This window comes from Panthera tigris, chromosome C2, assembly GCF_018350195.1.
Source record: "Panthera tigris isolate Pti1 chromosome C2, P.tigris_Pti1_mat1.1, whole genome shotgun sequence".
Taxonomy (NCBI): domain Eukaryota; kingdom Metazoa; phylum Chordata; class Mammalia; order Carnivora; family Felidae; genus Panthera; species Panthera tigris.
The window spans coordinates 109,226,227-109,245,497 of record NC_056668.1 but is presented as its reverse complement, the minus strand read 5'-3'; the positions used below and the strand labels follow the sequence as shown (position 1 = coordinate 109,245,497).

Genomic DNA, 19,271 nt, shown 5'->3' with positions numbered 1-19,271 from the left:
GTTAAATTGGAACTGATTGTGTAAATATAAACAGTTTGAGTGAATGCATTACTCAATGGGCAGACCCCTGCATTCCATCCCCAAGCTAAAATTACTTTGAATTCTCCCTTATTTTAAAAGATGATTTTTTTTTTGTATTCTCCACTACAGATTCCTATTTATTTATTTGTTCGTTTGTTTATTTGATTTTAGAAAGGGAGTGGTACCTCGGTGGCTCAGTCAGTTAAGCGTCTGACTTCAGCTCAGCTTATGATCTCACAGTCCGTGAGTTCAAGCTCCATGTTTGGCTCTGTGCTAACAGCTCAGACTCTGGAGCCTGGTTTGGATTCTGTGTCTCCCTCTCTCTCAAAAATAAACACTAAAAAAAAAAAAAAGTTCAAAGAGAGAGTGCAAGCAGGAAAGAGGGGCAGATGGAAAGGGAGAGAGAGAGAGAGAGCTATCTTAAGCCTGACACAGGGCTCGATCCGATGACTCTAGGATCCTGATCTGAGTCAAAATCAAGTGTCAAATGGTCAACTGACTGCACCACCCATGTGTCCCATTATATATTAACCTTAATTAACTTTGGCAAATACAAATCTGGACCTGTGTTTATCACGTGGCTTTTCATATCTCTGAGCTTTACCTATAAACTTACCCAATAATGTCACATAACCTCAATTTCAAAAACATTTAGGACTGTATTTGCAAAACTGCTTTATAGAGGAAGTGTTTTCAGACCTGCTTTTATTTTGTACTATTGTATCAATTAATGTTTTGAGCTGTAAGTAAAAGTATAGTTATACCAAGGAGTTTAAGTAAAAAAACTGTTCACTTATCTCTCTGTCTCTGTCTGTCACACACACACACACACACACACACACACACACACCCCCAAGTCAGGTGAGCTTGGGAAACCCTGTGTACTCCATTTCTCTTTGAGAGATTCAATGTTGGATCACTTAGGAAAGCTTTTTTTTATATGTAACAGAACCTTCAAATAACAGTGGCTCAAACACCGAAGACATTTACTTCTGTAGGCAAACATGTGACTAAGGGGAGGCAGTCTGGGTCCAGGGTCGTGAGTAACCCAACCCCATCTCTTCTTCACCTGCATGCAGCGAGCTCTGTTCACTTTTCGCCCCCATGCATATAGCTTCAGGGCTGCAGATGGTTTCTGCAGGTCCAAACATCATGATTTCATTCAAACACCTAGCAGGGAGGCAAGGCTGAGAAGGAAAGGCTGACCAAAGGGACTCCTTCCTTAAGTGGCTTTTCTTTTTTATCAGCAGAGGAAAACCTTTCCCAGACAGTGCCCGGGAGGCTTCTTATGTTTCATGGGTCAGTCTTGGGTCACAAGACTTGTCATCAGTAGAAGAGAGGCTGGGAACGCCAGCATAAGACAAAGGGGAACAGGAGAGCCATGATTGTTCAGGTTCAGCCATGCTGCACCCCCTGCGGCTGGACACACTGGGACTTGGTAGACAAGAAGCAGGGGAGGCTGACAGCAGATTAGATGATAGACAGTTCCAGCCACAACCGGGAAATCATCTTTTCCACAGAACACTAACATACAAGTAGTGTGGGGAATAAAAGAAGAGCTCTGTAAAAGAACTAATGCCTTGCCTTTCAGATAAATGCAGGAAGGGGGTGGGGCATTAGTTCAAAGAGGCCGGAAGTGATTGGAGACTCAGAACCCACTTCCTTTTGGCTGGTGTTAGTCATCCAGCTGTGGCTCATGTGAGTATCTTGGTAGTACCTTTTTGTTCCCACCAGCCCAGATGTGTCCTCCAGCATGTTTGAAGCACACAGATATATGGGCCGGGTCTGGGTGTCCTGCACAACACCAAAAGAATGCAGAAATCTAGTCTAGTCTTGTTATCTATAGCAAGAAAGTATAGTAAGTATAGTCATGTTCTGATTTGTGTTTTCATTCTTCTCAATTCTCTGCCCACGAATGATCCGGCCCTGATGTTTTCGGGTACTCCCTGCAGTTAGGTGAGTTGTAATAGTAATAATGATGACAAGAACCCATATTATCGAGCACGTACAGTACTCAGAGTGCATATGCAACATACTGTCGAGTTGCTATAGCAACGTAGTATTAGTATTTCCACTTTACGACTGTGGACACTGAGGCAGAGAGAGAAAGGCTCTTCCAAGGTCTCTCAGAAAAGACTCATGATTCTAATCTGAGTCTCTGACTCCAAAGCCTCCTCTCTAAACAATTTCTTTATGTGCATTATGTTTTAACTTTATTTTTCTAGAATATTTTCACCTTTCCTCATCCTGTAATGTCATTGGGGAAATACAGCCTAGAAGCTTGCACCTTTTATTTTGAGAAACACCCTTACTAATCTTCGGAGGAAATTAGAACCGGTACCAAATTGCATTTGCGAGCTTTCCTCTGCCTTTTAGATAATCTAGCATCAGAGTACAGGGAAGAGAGTCCTTTTTGTAACATTTCCTTCCTGAAGACATTTAAGGCAGTAGGTTTTCATTTCCTGATTCCTGGTTCCATAAATGTTACATATATTGACATAACTTGAACTCTAAGACACATTACAAATCCTGAGGGCTTAAAAAAGGATTTTCTATAATGGATTACTACCAGATCATGATCCACAAGTTCAGGGACTTAAGTTAGAACTTGAGTGTTCCCAAGCAGTTTGAATGCCCAGTGGCTTAAAGCTGTGCAGGCTCCCTGCAAAGGGTCACGGCCTGGCTTGACCTCGTTTTGAGTTTTTCCATTTTGAAGTCTTTCCTATTATAGAGAGCTCAAGTCACCTGACATTGTCTCTCTTCCTCTGCAGGATAAATTTCTTCCTCAGGAAATTAACTTTTAGGAGAATCTTGGATAAAGATTGAGTGGTTTGGGTATCATTTCCTCTAATTTGTAGGAAGAGTTGACACTGCTGTTCAATGTTGAAAGCTGTGGTGACTGGGAAGCACAATATCAATGTCTGGGGTTGAGTAGAACTGGGCTCAAATCCTGGCCATGTGACCTTGGGCAAATTACTGTTAATCTTTTAGAGCCTCAGTATTATCATCTGTAAAATGGGTCTAACGGTTCATCATCTTCATGGAATTTCTGTGAGAATTAAATAAGATAATGCACATAAAGACAGCAAATAGTCTCTGCTAAGTGACTGTTACATGCTGAGTATCATTATTATTCCTAGTCATTGTATTTTTCTCTAAGGATCTTGGCACAAATTAAGTTATTGCCCTTCTTCTAGATTATTTTACAGTTTTAAAAAATGGTTTGAGACCGTTAGCCATTGCCATACATCTGAAGGTTGTGGTACACTGTGGAGTCAGACATGATTTATGGCCTCCAATACATGATCTTAGAAATACACGTGTTTAACTCAGTGCCTCTCCCTCCCCGTTCATGTCAGATGGCAAGGATAACCATTGATCTACGTTTATTCCTTTATAAGTTGATGTTACTCATGTGTACACTTCTCTAGTATCAATTGTCTTGCAATATCCCTCACAACTGATTAGGAGACAGTATAAGTTTGTGGCTGAAAAAAGTGAATTCGGTGTATTTTTTTCCTTTCATTCAAGGAAGCCAGTGGAAGTAAACCTGAATATGAAGATTACTTAGTAATTTGTAGTAATCCTGTTGCCAATTTAAGAGGCTGCCTACTTGCTCTTTAGAGCTTGCTTAGTTTAGTTATGCCAGAGAGAAAGCTTCAGGAAGGTGGTAACAGCCTCTTGGACTTGCCCATCTCCTTTTTTTAAGGACCATGGGTTCAGGGCATCCCATGGGCACAGGGTCCTGGGCTGTGGAATCTGGAGATCGGTGTTGAGAAGAATGAGGCCTTTCTAGTCCTGTGATGCGTCACTAGTCATGTTTTTTGGTGACCATGAATCACAGCAGATCCTTATCTTACCAACAAGTGTGGTCCTTACAACTATTTGTTATATTCTTGACAATGAAATAGCAAGCATATGGCATGTTTGTTAGTCTTCAGAATTATTTTGAAGGACTGAACAAGTAAGACTGAACTCGGTTTCTGGATAAATACCATGCCTTGTTTTGTTGGAGTACTTGCCACATTATGAATTTCTTGAGATACGTATTTAGTTCAAGTTGTGCTCTGTTCACTTGCCCATTTGCAAAGTGCATGCAATTATCAAGCCTTGAACAAAATGTCAAGCAATTGAAATGCATGATCTGTCAGGAAAATTAAAAATAATGGCTAACATTTACTGGTTGTGAGTCAGGCATGACTGTAAGAACTTCACTTCCAACAAAATAATATATGACTTATATTTACAAGTAATAAATATATTACTATATCACTTAGTTCTCACAACAATCCAAGGAGATTGGTATTATTATCCCCATTTTACAGATGAGAAAGCTAAAACACCAAGGGGATCAGTAATGTGCTCAAGATCATGAAGTGAGTAAGTGATAGAATTGGGATTCTCACCAGGCATTCTAAATCAAGTCTCTACTCTTACCTGTTGTACTACACTTCATTACTTTAAAATTGCACATTATTTCACTAAATACTTGTTTGTATTATTCTAAAACTAAGCTTTAAAGTTTAGTAAAATCAATGTCAGTCATGTGACATAATGTTTCAGTCTCTTAACTCAAAATAAATTTCAGTATAGACCAATAGTCTCCATTCCAGAAATGTTAACTAGAGTATTTTTATTCTAGTTAAGCACAAGATCAGATATGGGGATTTAGAAATCATGTTTTCGGAAGGAGAAGAGAAATTAATGGAAATTTGCACCAGAGGAATTCATATGCATGTCTTAAAGGAAAATAGGAAGAAACTCTGATTTTATCAAACCTCATCCAGTCGTGTGAATCAACAGGCGGGGAGAATGGCAGAGCCATTATAAATCCTGAGAGAACAGCAGGGGTCTAGGAGAGGATCTTGGAGAATGACCCAAAAGGAGGATGACTTAGAAATGTTACACAGGCATGAGAAGAGGAAGGTAGAGTTTCAAGATGTCACAGTACTCCACATCATCAAATTTTGTAGATGTCAAGAATAGTGGTGAAATTCAAGTCATTGGGTTTGGTGGGATGCTGGGCCATGCTGGCCTTGGGGAGCAGTTTCACTGGCACGTAGGCACAGGGTCTGAGAAACCAAAAATGCAGGCAGTGAGTAGCTCAGGAGACGTCTGTCTTGCACCAGCAGATTCAAGTGAAGGTTTTTCAGGACAGGGCAACTGTGTGCATGTTTTAAACAAAGTCTCTGGAGCTACTTACTGCATAGGTAAAAAATAAACATCACTATCTTGATAGATGCGAAAAATCATATTGTTTTGGATAATTCATTGATAGTATCAATTCTTTTAAATTTAACTCTTTTATGAAAAGAAGAATTGGAGGTGCTAGTTGGGTTTCCATCTGTCAGATTTTGGCTATAAAAGAAAGTCCCATACCAATGCCATGGTAAAATATGAGACAACTCCTAGGGCTGAGGAGCAGTGGGTTGTGGGAAAGCTGGCCTTCACAATCAACCCTTCCCCTCACTTCCCCCATCACATCTTTCCTTTCATATGTATGGCTCCATCTTGGTCAACTAGCCCATTTCCCATTCCTGGTCATCCTTATTATGTACTTAAAGTAAAAGGTTTGCTAATAAAGGTTAAGTTGAGAACTCTCTCTAAGGTATTTGCATGTTTAAGAGTACCCCCCACCTCCAATCACAAGGCAAGTCCAGATGGGTCTGTGCCTAGGAGAAAGACCTGTTCTGTCACCACCTCTTCCTCATGACTCTTAATGGACCCAGAGCTTGGGTCCAAGGAGATGATCCTGGTTACTGAATGAGATTGGGATCCAAATTTTTTTTTTCCAGATGTTTCTTCAGATGTTCCAATATTATTTGTTGACTAACCTGTCAATTTCCTACAGATTTGAAATGTCACCTCTACCGTGTCCTAAATTCCCAGATGTGTTTGGATCAGTTCATGAACCCACTCCTCTGTTTCACTAACCCATCTGTCAATTCATCCCCAGGCCCAGTCTTCGAATTACTGTAGTTTTACAATATGCTTTTAATATGCCATAAGACTGGATGGCTCTCATTCTTTTCCATAATCTTTCTGACTGTATTTACGTGTTTATTTTTTGTACGTTTTACGATCAGCTTGACTGTTCCCATTCTTCACCACATCCCAAAAAACCCTGTTTGTACTTTGTTGTGATATGATAAAGTTCTATTTTAATTTAGAAAGAATTGGAACCTCTATAATATCAAACTTCTGTATCCATTCAGGCTTTCTTCTGAAGTATAGCAGAAACTGTTTTCATATAGCAGAAACCTGTTAGGTTTAATCCTAAATATTTTATGGGTTTTGTGGCTCTTATAAATAAGATGACTTACTTGATTACATTTTCTAACCATGTGTCAGTCATATATAGAAAAGCGTTTTGTTTTGTTTTTTGTTTTTTTTGTCTCAATGCAACTACTTTATTGAATTCACTCTTACTTTGTAGTATCTTTTCAGGCAATGATGTCATCTGCAAATAATCCTTTTTCTGGAAGTCCAGAAAAATTCCATTGTGCAATAGTCACTTCAACTGTACCCTTAAACATCCACAGACACGATGCATTTATTATTCTTTAAGTTTTTCTTATCAAACACTAACATACCTATCATCCAGATATAATAGACATTAACTTTTTGCCATATTACTGTCAGATCATTCCTTTTTAAACAAAAAAGCCCTGATGTAATACTGCGGGTACATCCATAGTATCTCCACCATCATCCCATCTTCCTCTTCCTCCTCTTCCTCCCCAGAGTAACTCCTGTGCTGAGCTTGGTATCTGTCCTGCTACACTCACTAATGCATATGTATATATGTGGCTTTGGTATTTTAAAAATGTGTGCCTGTTGGGGCGCCTGGGTGGCTCAGTCGGTTAAGCGTCGACTTCAGCTCAGGTCTTGGTCTTATGGATTCGTGAGTTCAAGCCCCGCATTGGGCTCTGTGCTGACAGCTCAGAGCCTAGAGCCTGTTTTGGATTGTGTGTGTGTGGTCTCTCTCTCTGCCCCTTCCCTGCTGGTACTCTGTCTCTCTCTGCCTCAAAAATAGATAAACAATTAAAAAAAAAAAAAGTGCCTGTTGTATGCGGTTGTGAAATATCCTGATTTAAAAGTAATAAATAGAGGCCTAGTATGAAAAATCCCAGCCTTTCTAGAAATTGATGGGGCAGAAAGTTAAAAGTGATCCATAATAATCTTTTTAAGAAAGCCACTATTCACAATAAGGTATGTCATCTTTTAACCCACTTCGTTAGGTTGCATATGGTAGGACCAAACACTATTTGAACTGCTTAACAAAAGAATGCCTTCCTGAGGGAAGAATAATTGAGGTATGTATTTACCACCAGATCCTGTTCTCTACTGATAGCTATCTGGTGAGAGAAAGGGAAGGGAAGAAAAAGGAAGGGAAGGGAAGAGAAAAAAAAGAAACAAAAAAAAAAGAAAGAAAGAAAGGAAAGAATGGAATCTCAGCAGAGGTTACTAGGACTTTAAGTAGATTTCAACAGAGAGATCCGTCACTGTTTACATGGCAGAGCAACGGACTTCTATAGATGTGATTGCTGCACCTGATAGGGGTCCTGCCTGCACAAAGCAGACAGCCTTGATGAGCAGCTGGCAAACTTGGAGCACACATAAGACAATCAAAGGAAGTCTACATATAAACTTCTCCATGCAAGGAAAGGTGGTTTTTCCATTTGCCTTTTTCTGTGCAATTTAACTTCCTAATTACATGATCCAAATTGTTTCAGAGACTATGTAAACCATATGTTTGTTAAATGATAGAGACAAACATGGGGAAGTCTGATTAGCATCAACTTCCCTCAGGAAAGGGGTTTCTTACCCACCCCAGCTTAGCCTCTGTTATACTTATTGGACATGGGTGAGTAAGCAGAGGAGGGAAGTAGGTTTGTAAATAGCTGCATCTGGCTACGGATTCTCCCCTCTTCCTTCTGCTTAGGCACGTATCTTAACACAGATTTTTCCTTTTGTATTAGCATGAGAGAGAGGTGCCGACTGACATTAGGAGAATGAGTTTTATCCAATAGTTAGCAGATTCAGAGGAGAAAGTAGGATTGTTTTGAACCTTTATGAGATTGAGTGTGTGAGTGTGTGTGTGTGTGTGAGAGAGAACACAGATGTGTTAGCAAGAGGGAATGGCTTTTTAGTTTTTGTTTCAGTTGGTTTGAATAATAGAGGGTGAGAATAAATAATTGATTTACTGTTCAATGAAACCAAGGTTTTTAAAATATAAACATATTAAGAGTAGTGAAGAAGTTGTAAACATTGTGTAATGAAGTTTACAGGTCTAGGTGAAGTAATACTGGATGCTTGCTATTGGATCAGTTAACAACAACAAAGAGCAAATGTGTTTCCTGTGTCCTATTTTGGATTCAAGAAATTCAAAGAGTGGGAAAAGTTCCCTGTTCAGGCCTATTCTGTGACACAAATGTGCAGATGTATAGAAATGGATACCTCGAGGTGAAGCCACATAGCTATAAAATAAAGTGGCCACAATTTATCTTCCAAACTGGACATTTGAGAGGATAACAGGCATAAACTAGGTCACATAGTCACCCCAACTCTTCATGGCATTGTAGTTGTCATTGCTCCAGAGAACAATTAAAAAACTCTTAATTTTTCTACTTTTTCTGGCTTTAATTGCCTCCAAAAGACAAAGATTCAGAGCATCATTGCAACACATTAGCGGATACTGATACAAACACTGGGGAAAATAGGAACTCAGAAAATTAAGAGGAAAAGAAAGACTTAACTAGTTAACTCATAAGAGTTTACATGGCTTTCCTGCGACCTCTTGGTCTTGAATAGGTGGAACCACTTTACTGCCGACAACTTTTTGGAACTTGAGTCCTCTTGAATGATGGGCTTATGGCACATACATTTCTTTGCCTTCTATTTCTTTAGAAAGATGAAGAATACCTATACAGTGTCATTGGTTAGGGCACTACCTGAACACCCATATACTCAACATTAGGATGCTTGGATTTCTCTGAGAAAACAGAATTCCTTTTAACTGGAAATGGGTGTCTTTGGCTAACAGGTCATCTTGTTTAACTTGTGAGTTGGACCAAAAGAGTAACTAGAGCTACAGAGAGAGGATGGCAACAAGGAGGCCCTCATTCTTCTTGTTCTTTCTCTTGTTTTTGATGATGTTGAGGCTCTGCTTTTGTTCTTTTGCGGTTTGGTTTTTATCCTGGGTTCTGAGCTGTTAAATTCATGTTTAAGATCTCTAGACAACCTTACAAGCATTCCCTGCTCTGCCAAAAATTGCTTTGTTTCTTGTAAACATGGTCTTTTGAAAATACAACCTTACTTGTTTGTAAAGTGTATTATTCTGCTTTCTCCTTTGATGAAAATCATGTGAACTTTGATAAACCTTATTTTGATATGAGAAATATTTTATATGTGCTGGCTCTGGCTGTGTTGGTCTGCAGGCAGTCTCAGGAAAGCTTTGGAAATGATCCTGCCATGTGAACTTCCAGTTAATACAGATTATTACCGTAGCAACAAGTAGACTTGATCAGAAGGCAGTATTTTGCTTTTATAGATAATAACTGTGTGCTGTCTTTTGAAGAGAGAATACCAAACTAAATTTTAGAAAAGATTTTATAAATTTTCCTAAGGAGAGTTACAAGGGAGTGGTTGACTGGTAGATGTCCGCCACTGAATGAAAGAAATTCTAAGAAATCTTGAGCAAAGCGGCCAATCCTGAAATGCCTAGTGTAGTTGGGCATGAGGAGTTTCATTTTCTCATAGCTCCCCTGAGTTCACACATTTGCATTTATTATTAAATAAGGTGAATATTCGATATTGTTCCTAGAATATATTAGAATATATTGCATAGTCATCCATTTATTTAGCAGTTATTTCTTGAGCTTTCCCATGTTCAGCTGCAAGTGCACAGATGTGGAATAGAGGGAGAGCTGTATCTAACCAGGGTTGGGATTTGCCAAAGAGATGAGCATGTATACACGTGGTGATTAAAACTACATCCCTAGAAATCCAAGCTGGGTAATCTAGTAAGCATAAAGGGTTCAAGGACAGGGGAAAGGTGGTAGAGTCAGTGGGCTAAAGAATCATTGGGGTTGAGGGGCGCCTGGGTGGCTCAGTCGGTTGAGTGTCCAGTTTAGGCTCAGGTCATGATCTCATGGTTCATGAGTTTGAGCCCCGTGTTGGGCTTTGTGCTGACAGCTCAGAGCCTAGAGCCTCCTTCGGTTTCTGTGTCTCCCTCTCTCTCTGCCTCTCCCCCTCTCATGCTTTGAATCTCTCTCTCTAAAAAATAAATACTCGTTAAAAACAATTAAAAAAAAAGAATCATTGGGGTTGAGGATTAGAAGAAGAGGGGAGTAGGAGAGACAGATGGTTGGAGAGGGTGTTTGACATTGGGATTACAGAGACATTGCAGTTGATTTCAATGACAAGGTCTAGGGTATGACGATGGTGGGGTAGCTGAAGGACAGAAGGTAAGATGGTTGGGGAAGGGGAAGTCAAGGAACTGACAAGCCGGGGTAATGGAAGTCTCCCCTGTGTGGAAATTCAAGAAAATAGTGTTGTAGGGGGACCATGAGCCAGCAACTAAACTCATAAGGGTAGGTAACTCAACTGGGAGTCTTTCCTTGACTTTGATTATGAGATAGAGCCGGACAGCATGAGCTTCAAAGCTAAGGACTTTTTGGGAGGAAGAAGTGATCACTGTCTAGCAGCAGCATGAGAAACCAGCTGATAGAAAGCCTTATGGGGAGGCCATGTTTTCTAGGGAGAGCCAAGCTTCTGTTAAGGCAAGAAGGTAAAGGGAGGGTTCAAGGCAGAGCTGAGGATTTATAAGATTTTGCTGGATTCCCTATATGAGGTCCATTTCTGGAGGACACAGAAGGGGTTCAGGAACAAGCTGAGGAGCTCAGGGAGATAGAGCCAGATTAGGTGTGTTCACAGTGCTTTGGGGATGAGATTCCAGGGGAATGGAGAATACTGGGATCATGGGCATAAGCAGGGATAGAGAAATCAGTCCTGGTGGTTTCTGAAGCAGGTGGTGAGGCTGTGTGTGTCAGAAGGATGGCTTAGGCAGATCTCCAAGGCTCTTCTTCCCTCCTTTGCCTGGTGGTTTGGAGGCTGGGACTGAGCCGTTGTTATCCAGAGCATGGGTAGGTTTGGGGCTCCCTCTTTATTCTGCGGACAGAGGGAAGACTAGGGAAGTGTGCCTGTTCGAGCATTACCACTATGCATGTGTGTCTCACTTGTAATACATTATCAAGTTCCAGGATAATGTAAAATGAAAGCTAGAGTTTAGCATTATTTGTTTTGTTTTTAAATATTTATTTTTTGGAGTGCACAAGTCACGGAGGGGCAGAGAGAGGGGGACAGAGGATCTGAAGCGGGCTCTGCCCTGACAGGCCAACAGTAGAAAGCCTGAAATGGGCTCGAACTCAGAAACTGCAAGATCATGACCTGAGCCCATGTCCAACACTCAACTCACTGAGCCACCCAGGTGCCCCTAGCATTATTTAAAAAAAAAAAACTTTTTTTTAATGTTTGTTTATTTTTTTGAAAGAGCACAAGCTGGGTAGGCGCAGATAGAGAGGGAGACACAGAATCCGAAGCAGGCTCCAGGCTCTGAGCTGTCAGCACAGAGCCCGATGCAGGGCTCAAACTCACATACCACAAGATCACGACCTGAGCTGAAGTTGGATGCTTAACCGACTGAGCCACCCAGGTGCCCCTTCCCCAGCATTATTTTTAATATTGCTTTCAAACCTGAGATACAATTTATACATTGCAGAAAAATAGTAATTAACAGGCTTAATTCGGGAGGATTATATTGATTCATAATCAGTATATATAATTCAGATTCTAGTTCATTTAAAAATTTTTTTTAACGTTTATTTATTATTGAGAGACAGACACAGAGCATGAGCAGGGGAGGGCTAGAGAGAGGGGGAGACACAGAATCTGAAGCAGGCTCCAGGCTCTGAGCTGCCAGCACAGAGCCTGACGTGGGGCTCGAACTCACAAACTGAGATCATGACCTGAGCCAAAGTCGGTTGCCTAACCAACTGAGCCACCCAAGCGCCCCTCTAGTTCATATTTTAAAATAAATCATTTTCAGGATGCCTGGGTGGCTCAGTCGGTTAAGCGTCTGACTTCGGCTCACATCATAATCTCATGGTTCATGAGTTCAAGCGCCGCATCGGGCTCTGTGCTGAGAGCTCAGAGCCTGGAGCCTGCTTCAGATTCTGTGTTTCCCTCTCTCTCTGCCCCTCCCTCACATGTGCTCTGTGTCTGTCTCAAAAATAATCATTAAAAAAGTTTTAAATAAATCATTCTCCTCCTATCCTTCCTTCCTCCCCATCACCTTCTCCCTGAATGTGACTTGAAAATGGACAGTGTCACAGTCTTACCCATTGAATTGTTGACATGTTCTTTTCCCTTTTCCTTCTAGTGAAGAAAGTTACAACGTCAATGATTATTCCTTAAGAGATCAGCTATTGGTGGAATCTTGTGACAACGAAGAGCTTAATTCTTCTCCAGGGAAGAACAGTTCTACAATGCTTTATTCAAGACAGAGCTCTGCCAGCCACCTCTTTACTCTGACAGTCCTGAGTAACCATGCGAGTGAGAAAGTGGAAATGCTGCTAGGGGCTGAGACACAGTAAGTATGGACAGGGATGGTTTCAGAATTATCTGGTGTCATTCTTCCCTAATTAATTACCCTTGGTCTGAGACTCTCTAAAAAACTGGTGAACAGTAGCTACTATGTATTTTTTTGCTGAGTACCTATTATGCCCTACACTCTGGGTCTAGGTGCTTCATGGAGAATCTCATCTTTGCATTGTGATCCTCTCAACATCTCGAGAGATGGGTGTTACTATTTTCATCTTCATGAATCCTGATGGATGCATTGTGCTTTAGGTGGTGTGCTTTTATATTTAGAAAGTGGTGTAAAAATCACTTTATTTTAATCATTGATATATGACCCATGAGCCATGGGTAGTTGACACCTGGTAGTTTCCATGTAGGCTGTAAGTTGTCCCAGATAAAGGAGTTAAGGCCATTTTGCAGTCACCTGCCTTCAGCTAGACAGCAAAAGGCCTGATGATTTCTATCAAAAGAGATACTCGGTTTGGGGAAACATGAATGAATCCACTTTCCTATCAGAGTTGATGCCGAGGCTAAATAGAGAGTCCCGCTGTGTGTGTCTGCTGGCGTACTAGTGGTCATGGTGCAGTCTGTCCTCACACTGGATGGATGTAGGCAAGCGAGCTTAATTTTCAAGTCTACCCCCGTGGTTTGGTCCATTTAGAGACAGTTGACCGGTTTATTTGTTTGGAAGCTGGAGACCTCCTCTTGAAACAGTCATCACAGGCCGGTATTATGTTGGGTGGAACAGTAGAGGAAAGGGGAAGTTCTCTCACTCTTTATCCTCAGGGATCATCCTCCCACCCAAATCTGCCAAGGTTCCCAGGTGGTGTAATTAAAATGGATCAGCAGCTGGTGAATAACAACCCCGAGACTGTAGCAAAATCTTAATGAAAGTAAACCCAGAGAGGTGTCCCTACTTCTTAAGAGTATTTTAACAGTGTTTCTGGGTCATTAAAGAGAGACATCAGAAAAAGATTACAATTATAAAGCATCCATATAAAACGTTTTCAATGATCATTTCATATCTTTTTGGCACTAGAAGTAACTTTTCAAAGGCTAAAGAAAACCAAGAGGGATAGGTTGATGTAAACTCCATTTGAGATTTGAAAATTTGCCAAAATAGAGTATTCCAAATGAACTTGAGAGTTAGCAGAGGGAGTAAGAAAAGGAGCTTCATCCTATGTTTGTTTATGAAACAAAGAAATGCCTTTTCTTAAGGTCCCGGAGCTCTTCCATGAAATTGCCGAAGGAGCCTGCAGCATTCCAGGCACGTTCCTGTATTTGCTCCTCTGGGTGGGTGCTACTGCTGGTCTGTGCAGATGACCAGCATGAGACACACGTAAGACCAGGGCTCAGGAAGGCATTTCTTCAACTCTGGAAGTGATTAAACCTCTTGTCCAGTGAAGACAGACCCAGCCTTCCTCTGGGGAAGCCTCTCTTTAAAAGAGAATTTAGTATGTCTAAGCTTTGGATCTTATATGATTTTAAGGGTGAAAAGTCTTTAAAGGCTTTGGAGATGAGTGCTTATCCAGAGATTTTAGAGAATTCTCAAACAGATTTTCAGTTGTCAGTTTTAGTTAGTAATGGTGAAAGTGTTGCTGGTTTTGCTTTGTGTTTTCCTTTCCTCTGTGTTTATAAGGATTGTTTGTTCTCTTTCTTTTTCTTTTTTCGGATTGTTTGTTCTATATTCAGGTCTTGCCAACGTATCAGCAGAGCTTTTCCTGACTGTCTCTTTCATAATTTATGTAACCTCCACCACTTGTTTCTGAGATTATTCCAGCAAAGTAGGAAGTAAACTGGCACGTCCAGTTCTTTTTATACCAAGGCTAGATCCTTTTCTGGGACATTCTGTAGCATTTGTTTACCTTCTTGCCTTTTGATGTTGCCATGGACTGAATGGTATATTCATTTCCTCAATCAGAAATGTTCTCCAGAATATTGAGTTATGTCACCCATAAATGATATGAGCCATGGGTCTGACTCCTATGTGTAGAACATTCCAGAGAGGCAGAGGTCTCCTTGGGTACAGGAGTGACTCCCTCACTCTCCTCCCCTCCACCACCAACTTAGGTATCAGTTGAAAAGTAAATAAACAAACATCTTTAAGCATACAAGGCATAAAATAGCATTTGTATTGAAAGAAAATGTTACAGCCAGGACGTACTTTCCTTAAAAAAAAAAAAAAAACAAACCCCAGAAAACAATTCACTGTTTAAAAGTCTAGCAAATTATTACATGCCATGTTGGAAAAAGTGCAGGTCAGCCCTGGGCCGAAATGGTTTTGAGCAATCAGTTTTGGTCTACGTAGAATATTTTCTTTGCTTCTAAGATTTGCAAAATTTATAGGTGACTATATGTTTTTGAAGTTTCTTCTCTTGTATGTTATGTGTGATTAAGGTGGCCTATTAGCAAACTGGTTGAGAAAACCAGGTTTTCACCACCGTTTTGGCCTTTTAATATCTGTAGTACTTTATACTAGTTACTAATATCCTTTGTCTACTTATTCTTTGGTTTGAAAAAGGAGGTGGTTCATACCTAAATATTTACCTTCTTTGAAAAACTGTTGTCAACAGAGATCATGTGGGGATATACAGAATGTAAAATCAGCAGGAGGGGTGCAGCTGTTTGACACAACAGTTCAGTCATTATAACGGTGAAATTGTAGAACAGATCAATTACTTTGATTACATAAAGAATGTAGAAAAGCTTCCCAAAAGTAAATGGGGTAAACATTGAGCATCTGGGATGTGCCAAATGGAGCCAGCCATAGAACATGAGGAAGGGTCCCATAGGGGTTTCTAGAGAAGGATAAAACTGAGCTGAAGTAAAGTGACCATACATCTTGGTTTCTTCAGGATCAGTATAATGTCTGTTCTGGCACAACTAACAATAGCACCCACTTTGACTCTCAAAGGTGTCTTGTTTAGACAGTAAAATATGTGGTGGCCCTAATTACTGGTTGGTACTCCACCTCCCTCATTTTTTCTCCCATATGTAAAATGAGACAAAGGTGATATGATTTGCCTGAGGTCATACAGGAAGTGAGTTGTTGCCAAAGCTGGGACTAGACCCTGACCCTCCTGAATCTAGTGTTCTTTCTGGTAACAAATTTGAATCTTCCTACTGAGATACCACCAGTCAGACTGGTCCACCCCTACCTTGCCATTTGGCCCTTTTTCCCTAGAAGGGAAACTCCAGGAAGCCACTTGCTATTTCAATTTTTTTTTTATGTTTATTTATTTTTGAGACACAGAAAGACAGAGCATGAACGGGGGAAGGTCAGAGATAGAGGGAGACACAGAATCCGAAGCAGACTCCAGGCTCCGAGCTGTCAGCACAGAGCCCGACGCGGGGCTTGAACTCACGAGCCATGAGATCATGACCTGAGCCGAAGTCAGATGCTTAACCGACTGAGCCACCCAGGCGCCCCGCCACTTGCTATTAAATGTGAGAAATTATTAAAACGTGAATTGTATTCTTAGGTCCATAGACTAAAAAGGAAAAACATTTGCGGAAACTCAGATGGTAAATTTAGGGCATCATATTGTTTCAATTCTATAATAAAAAACAGAATAGATGGTGCAGGAAGACTTCTCTGAGGTGACATTTGAACTGAACCCTGAGTGACAAGGGGGAGTCAGCCTGTGGGAAAATGCAGGGCCAGAATGTTCTAGGCAAAGGAAACAACAAATGCAAAACTTCTAGAGAAACGAGTTTGATTTGTCAAACTTGGCTTGAACATCGTGAAAATGGCTAGATCAGAATAAACCAAGGAGAGAGTGGGTGGTCAAGAGGCCAACAGAGGCCAGATCATTTCAGAGCAGAGCTATTCCAGTATGGCCTGTGGGCCGTCAGTCCTCAAACCATAACCTCCTGTGCATGAGGGAAGGAATTAAGAACTTAGAGCATTTCGACATTTCTCCATCAAAGCATGTGATTATTTTAACAGTTAATTCATTTTTGTTGTATTTCTAAGAACACTTGGTTCACAGTGGATGGGATAGGAGGTTGAGGTGGGGGGGTGAGGACTGGTTCTTCACCACACGTATTTTGAGAAGCGTGTAGAGCCTTTTAAGTCATGGCAGCAAGTTCTCCGGAAGATTGGAATGGGGGCAGAAGAGAGCAAATAGGGTCCTGTTGCAGTAAAGGGGAGTCCTGGCAGTGGCTTGGGCTGTGGTCTGAGAGGGGAGATAGAAACACGGTTATTTCGGAGGCAGAGAATAGGATGAATTTACGGATTGGATGAGTTGGGGTGGCTGTGAGAGACGAATTGATGATGTTTTGGATTTTAGGTTTGAGCAGCTAGTACCATGTTAAGTTGTTCCTTAAGGGTCTTCAATATGACTTCTTCCTCTGCGTCCCTGTTAAGGCTGTTCCATCGAAAGATGAGTAGTGGCTTCCTAGTTGCCCCATTCAACAGTCTTCCTTTCTTTACCTCCAGTGTCATTTCATTTTGTTGACTGTTCAGCTCATTCACCCTGACTCCCTTTTTGAGATTTTTTCTTCACTTGTTATCTGTACTCTCTTAGCTTTCTTTCCATTTCTAACCATCCTTACTCGCTCTCCCATCAGAAATGCAGCCTACCTGAGCCAGTCAGCTACCCACTGCTTTCCCTAAACACACATTTCTGTAAGTGGTAAAGTGGTACCACTGGCACCATTTCGAGTTGATCCAATCTGGAGACTGGTGTCATTTGTGATTCTTCCAGGTCTGAACAAATCTGTCATCTGCCAGTTCTTCCTGTGCAAAAGTCCATTGCATCTTTCCACATTCCCGAGGACAACCTGTGTATCGCTTCTCTTTTGAGACACCCTGTAGTGTCCTAATGATTCTCCTTCTCTCCAGTTTTGCGTGGTTTTATTACTAATCCCTACACTGAACTCCAGCTTTGTCTTTTGTCTCACTTTTGTCCGTGGCCAGTTCCCAATACATATTTCTGGGACTGACCCATAATTTAGTTAGCTTTTCTAGAAGGCAAGGTAGAATAAATAGTAACCATGTGTAGGGAAGTATCGCTTCCCTGTCAGTCTTTGTTCACTGTCCTTTTTGTGCTGCTGAGGCAAGTGTTCTCTACGTTCCGCTTGTTTTTCAAAGATTGCTATAAAGGATGTGGTTAAAATTTTCTTAGGATGTACATCTAACCCATGTAGATGGTGTTATCTCTGTCTGCCGTTCAAAATCTTAAGTCACATTGTTAATGAGACAGTAGTCTGTGAAAAGTACAAAAGCTTATCTTTTATAAAAGGACAAAGGACGAATATTTTACCGCTGTCATTCTTCTCCCTCTGGGCCTTTCTAGAGGAATGTGGGAGCCGGAGAGCCCCCATTGTCTGCCTTCATTAAGAGGAAGCACACACAGCTGCAGCTGGCACAGACCAGAGGCTGCAGCAAGTGGCGTCCTTGGCTTCCTGGGTTTACAGTGGAATGTGAATGGCATTTGGGCTCCGTGTATGCAGCCGTGAGACATCAGGACATGCTCAGTGACAAACGCATATTTTCTTTACCCATTGTGTTGAGCTGTAGGATATAATCACCTTAAACCATAATCAAAGATCCTTCTCAAAATTTCTCCCTCACTGAAAAAAGTAGAAGCCTTGTGAATGTGGCTGGTCCTGTCAGCCATCCAGGCGACCAGTTCCTGGGCCTCCTCATAAAGGCGCATTGTTTGCCAGGGAGTCTGCGGCCTTCCTGCTTCTGTTAATGATTTAATTAACAACAGGAAGTAAGTGGAATAAAATTGTACATAGTATGTCTGACATGCTCTTGTACTTCATCCTCTAAAAAAAAAATAATCCACAATAGATGGTAATTTATGTGCAAAAATGTATTTATCATAGGTTGTAGTATTTTTCCCCTCGTTGAATCTGGAATCCACATCCAGGAATGATCTCTTACACTGCATAGTGCCCCTCAAAGCACTTGATCTTTTGTGATCGTCATCACCAGCCCCACTTCAACAGGAGCACAGGTGATGACATGGGTCTCATATCATCGAGGAAACATAATTCAAGAAATAATTGGCTTAATTATATGTCACAAAATCTGAATTTTAGAACCCTCTTAGTGGGCTAAGGGAATTGCTTTGCTTTGGTTAGATTTTTTGAATTAGGTAAGTTGTGAACATGTGTCCAGCTTTGTAAGATTTTGATGCACAGCATTCATCATGACATTTTTTTTACCCTGTGGGTTTTCTTTCATGGATCAGAACTCATCTGGTTGAACTGAGTGTGTGAGGGAACGAACAAAAACAACCATCCTCACAAACCTGCTCTTTACAAAGGCTTGAAGGACTTTCCCCCAAAGGCCGTGGGTGTAGGAGTTTCAAAAGGAACCCCAGGTAAATTTGTAGGCTGTGACAAGAAACACAAAAGGTATCTGGCCAGCTGCCACTGTAAGAGGGACACAGAGAAGGTTCAACAGCCCCTGTCTGTTCTGCAGCCCTGCCTCTTTGTTTCAAAGCCTACTCTCCCATTTTTCTCAGTACGTATCTGTCTTTTCTAGCAGATGCCTGGCATTCAATGAGAAATCCAGCTTTGTGACTTAGACCTTTATGCAATTAAGTTTAAGCCTACTGTGCTTAATTGTATGAGAGGCAGGCCATGATGCT

General features: G+C 41.1%; 1 protein-coding gene across 3 annotated transcripts in view; it reads left to right on the top strand.

Annotated features, from left to right (window-relative positions):
- The window catches only part of ARHGEF26 (Rho guanine nucleotide exchange factor 26), a 133,264-nt gene that overhangs the window by 99,975 nt on the left and 14,018 nt on the right, over nucleotides 1-19,271 (top strand). For all 3 annotated transcript variants that reach the window (XM_042999001.1, XM_042999002.1, XM_042999003.1), the window contains one exon: nucleotides 12,464-12,673. In XM_042999001.1, coding sequence (XP_042854935.1) covers nucleotides 12,464-12,673 — 210 coding nt within the window. The remainder of the gene's footprint in view (nucleotides 1-12,463; nucleotides 12,674-19,271) is intronic.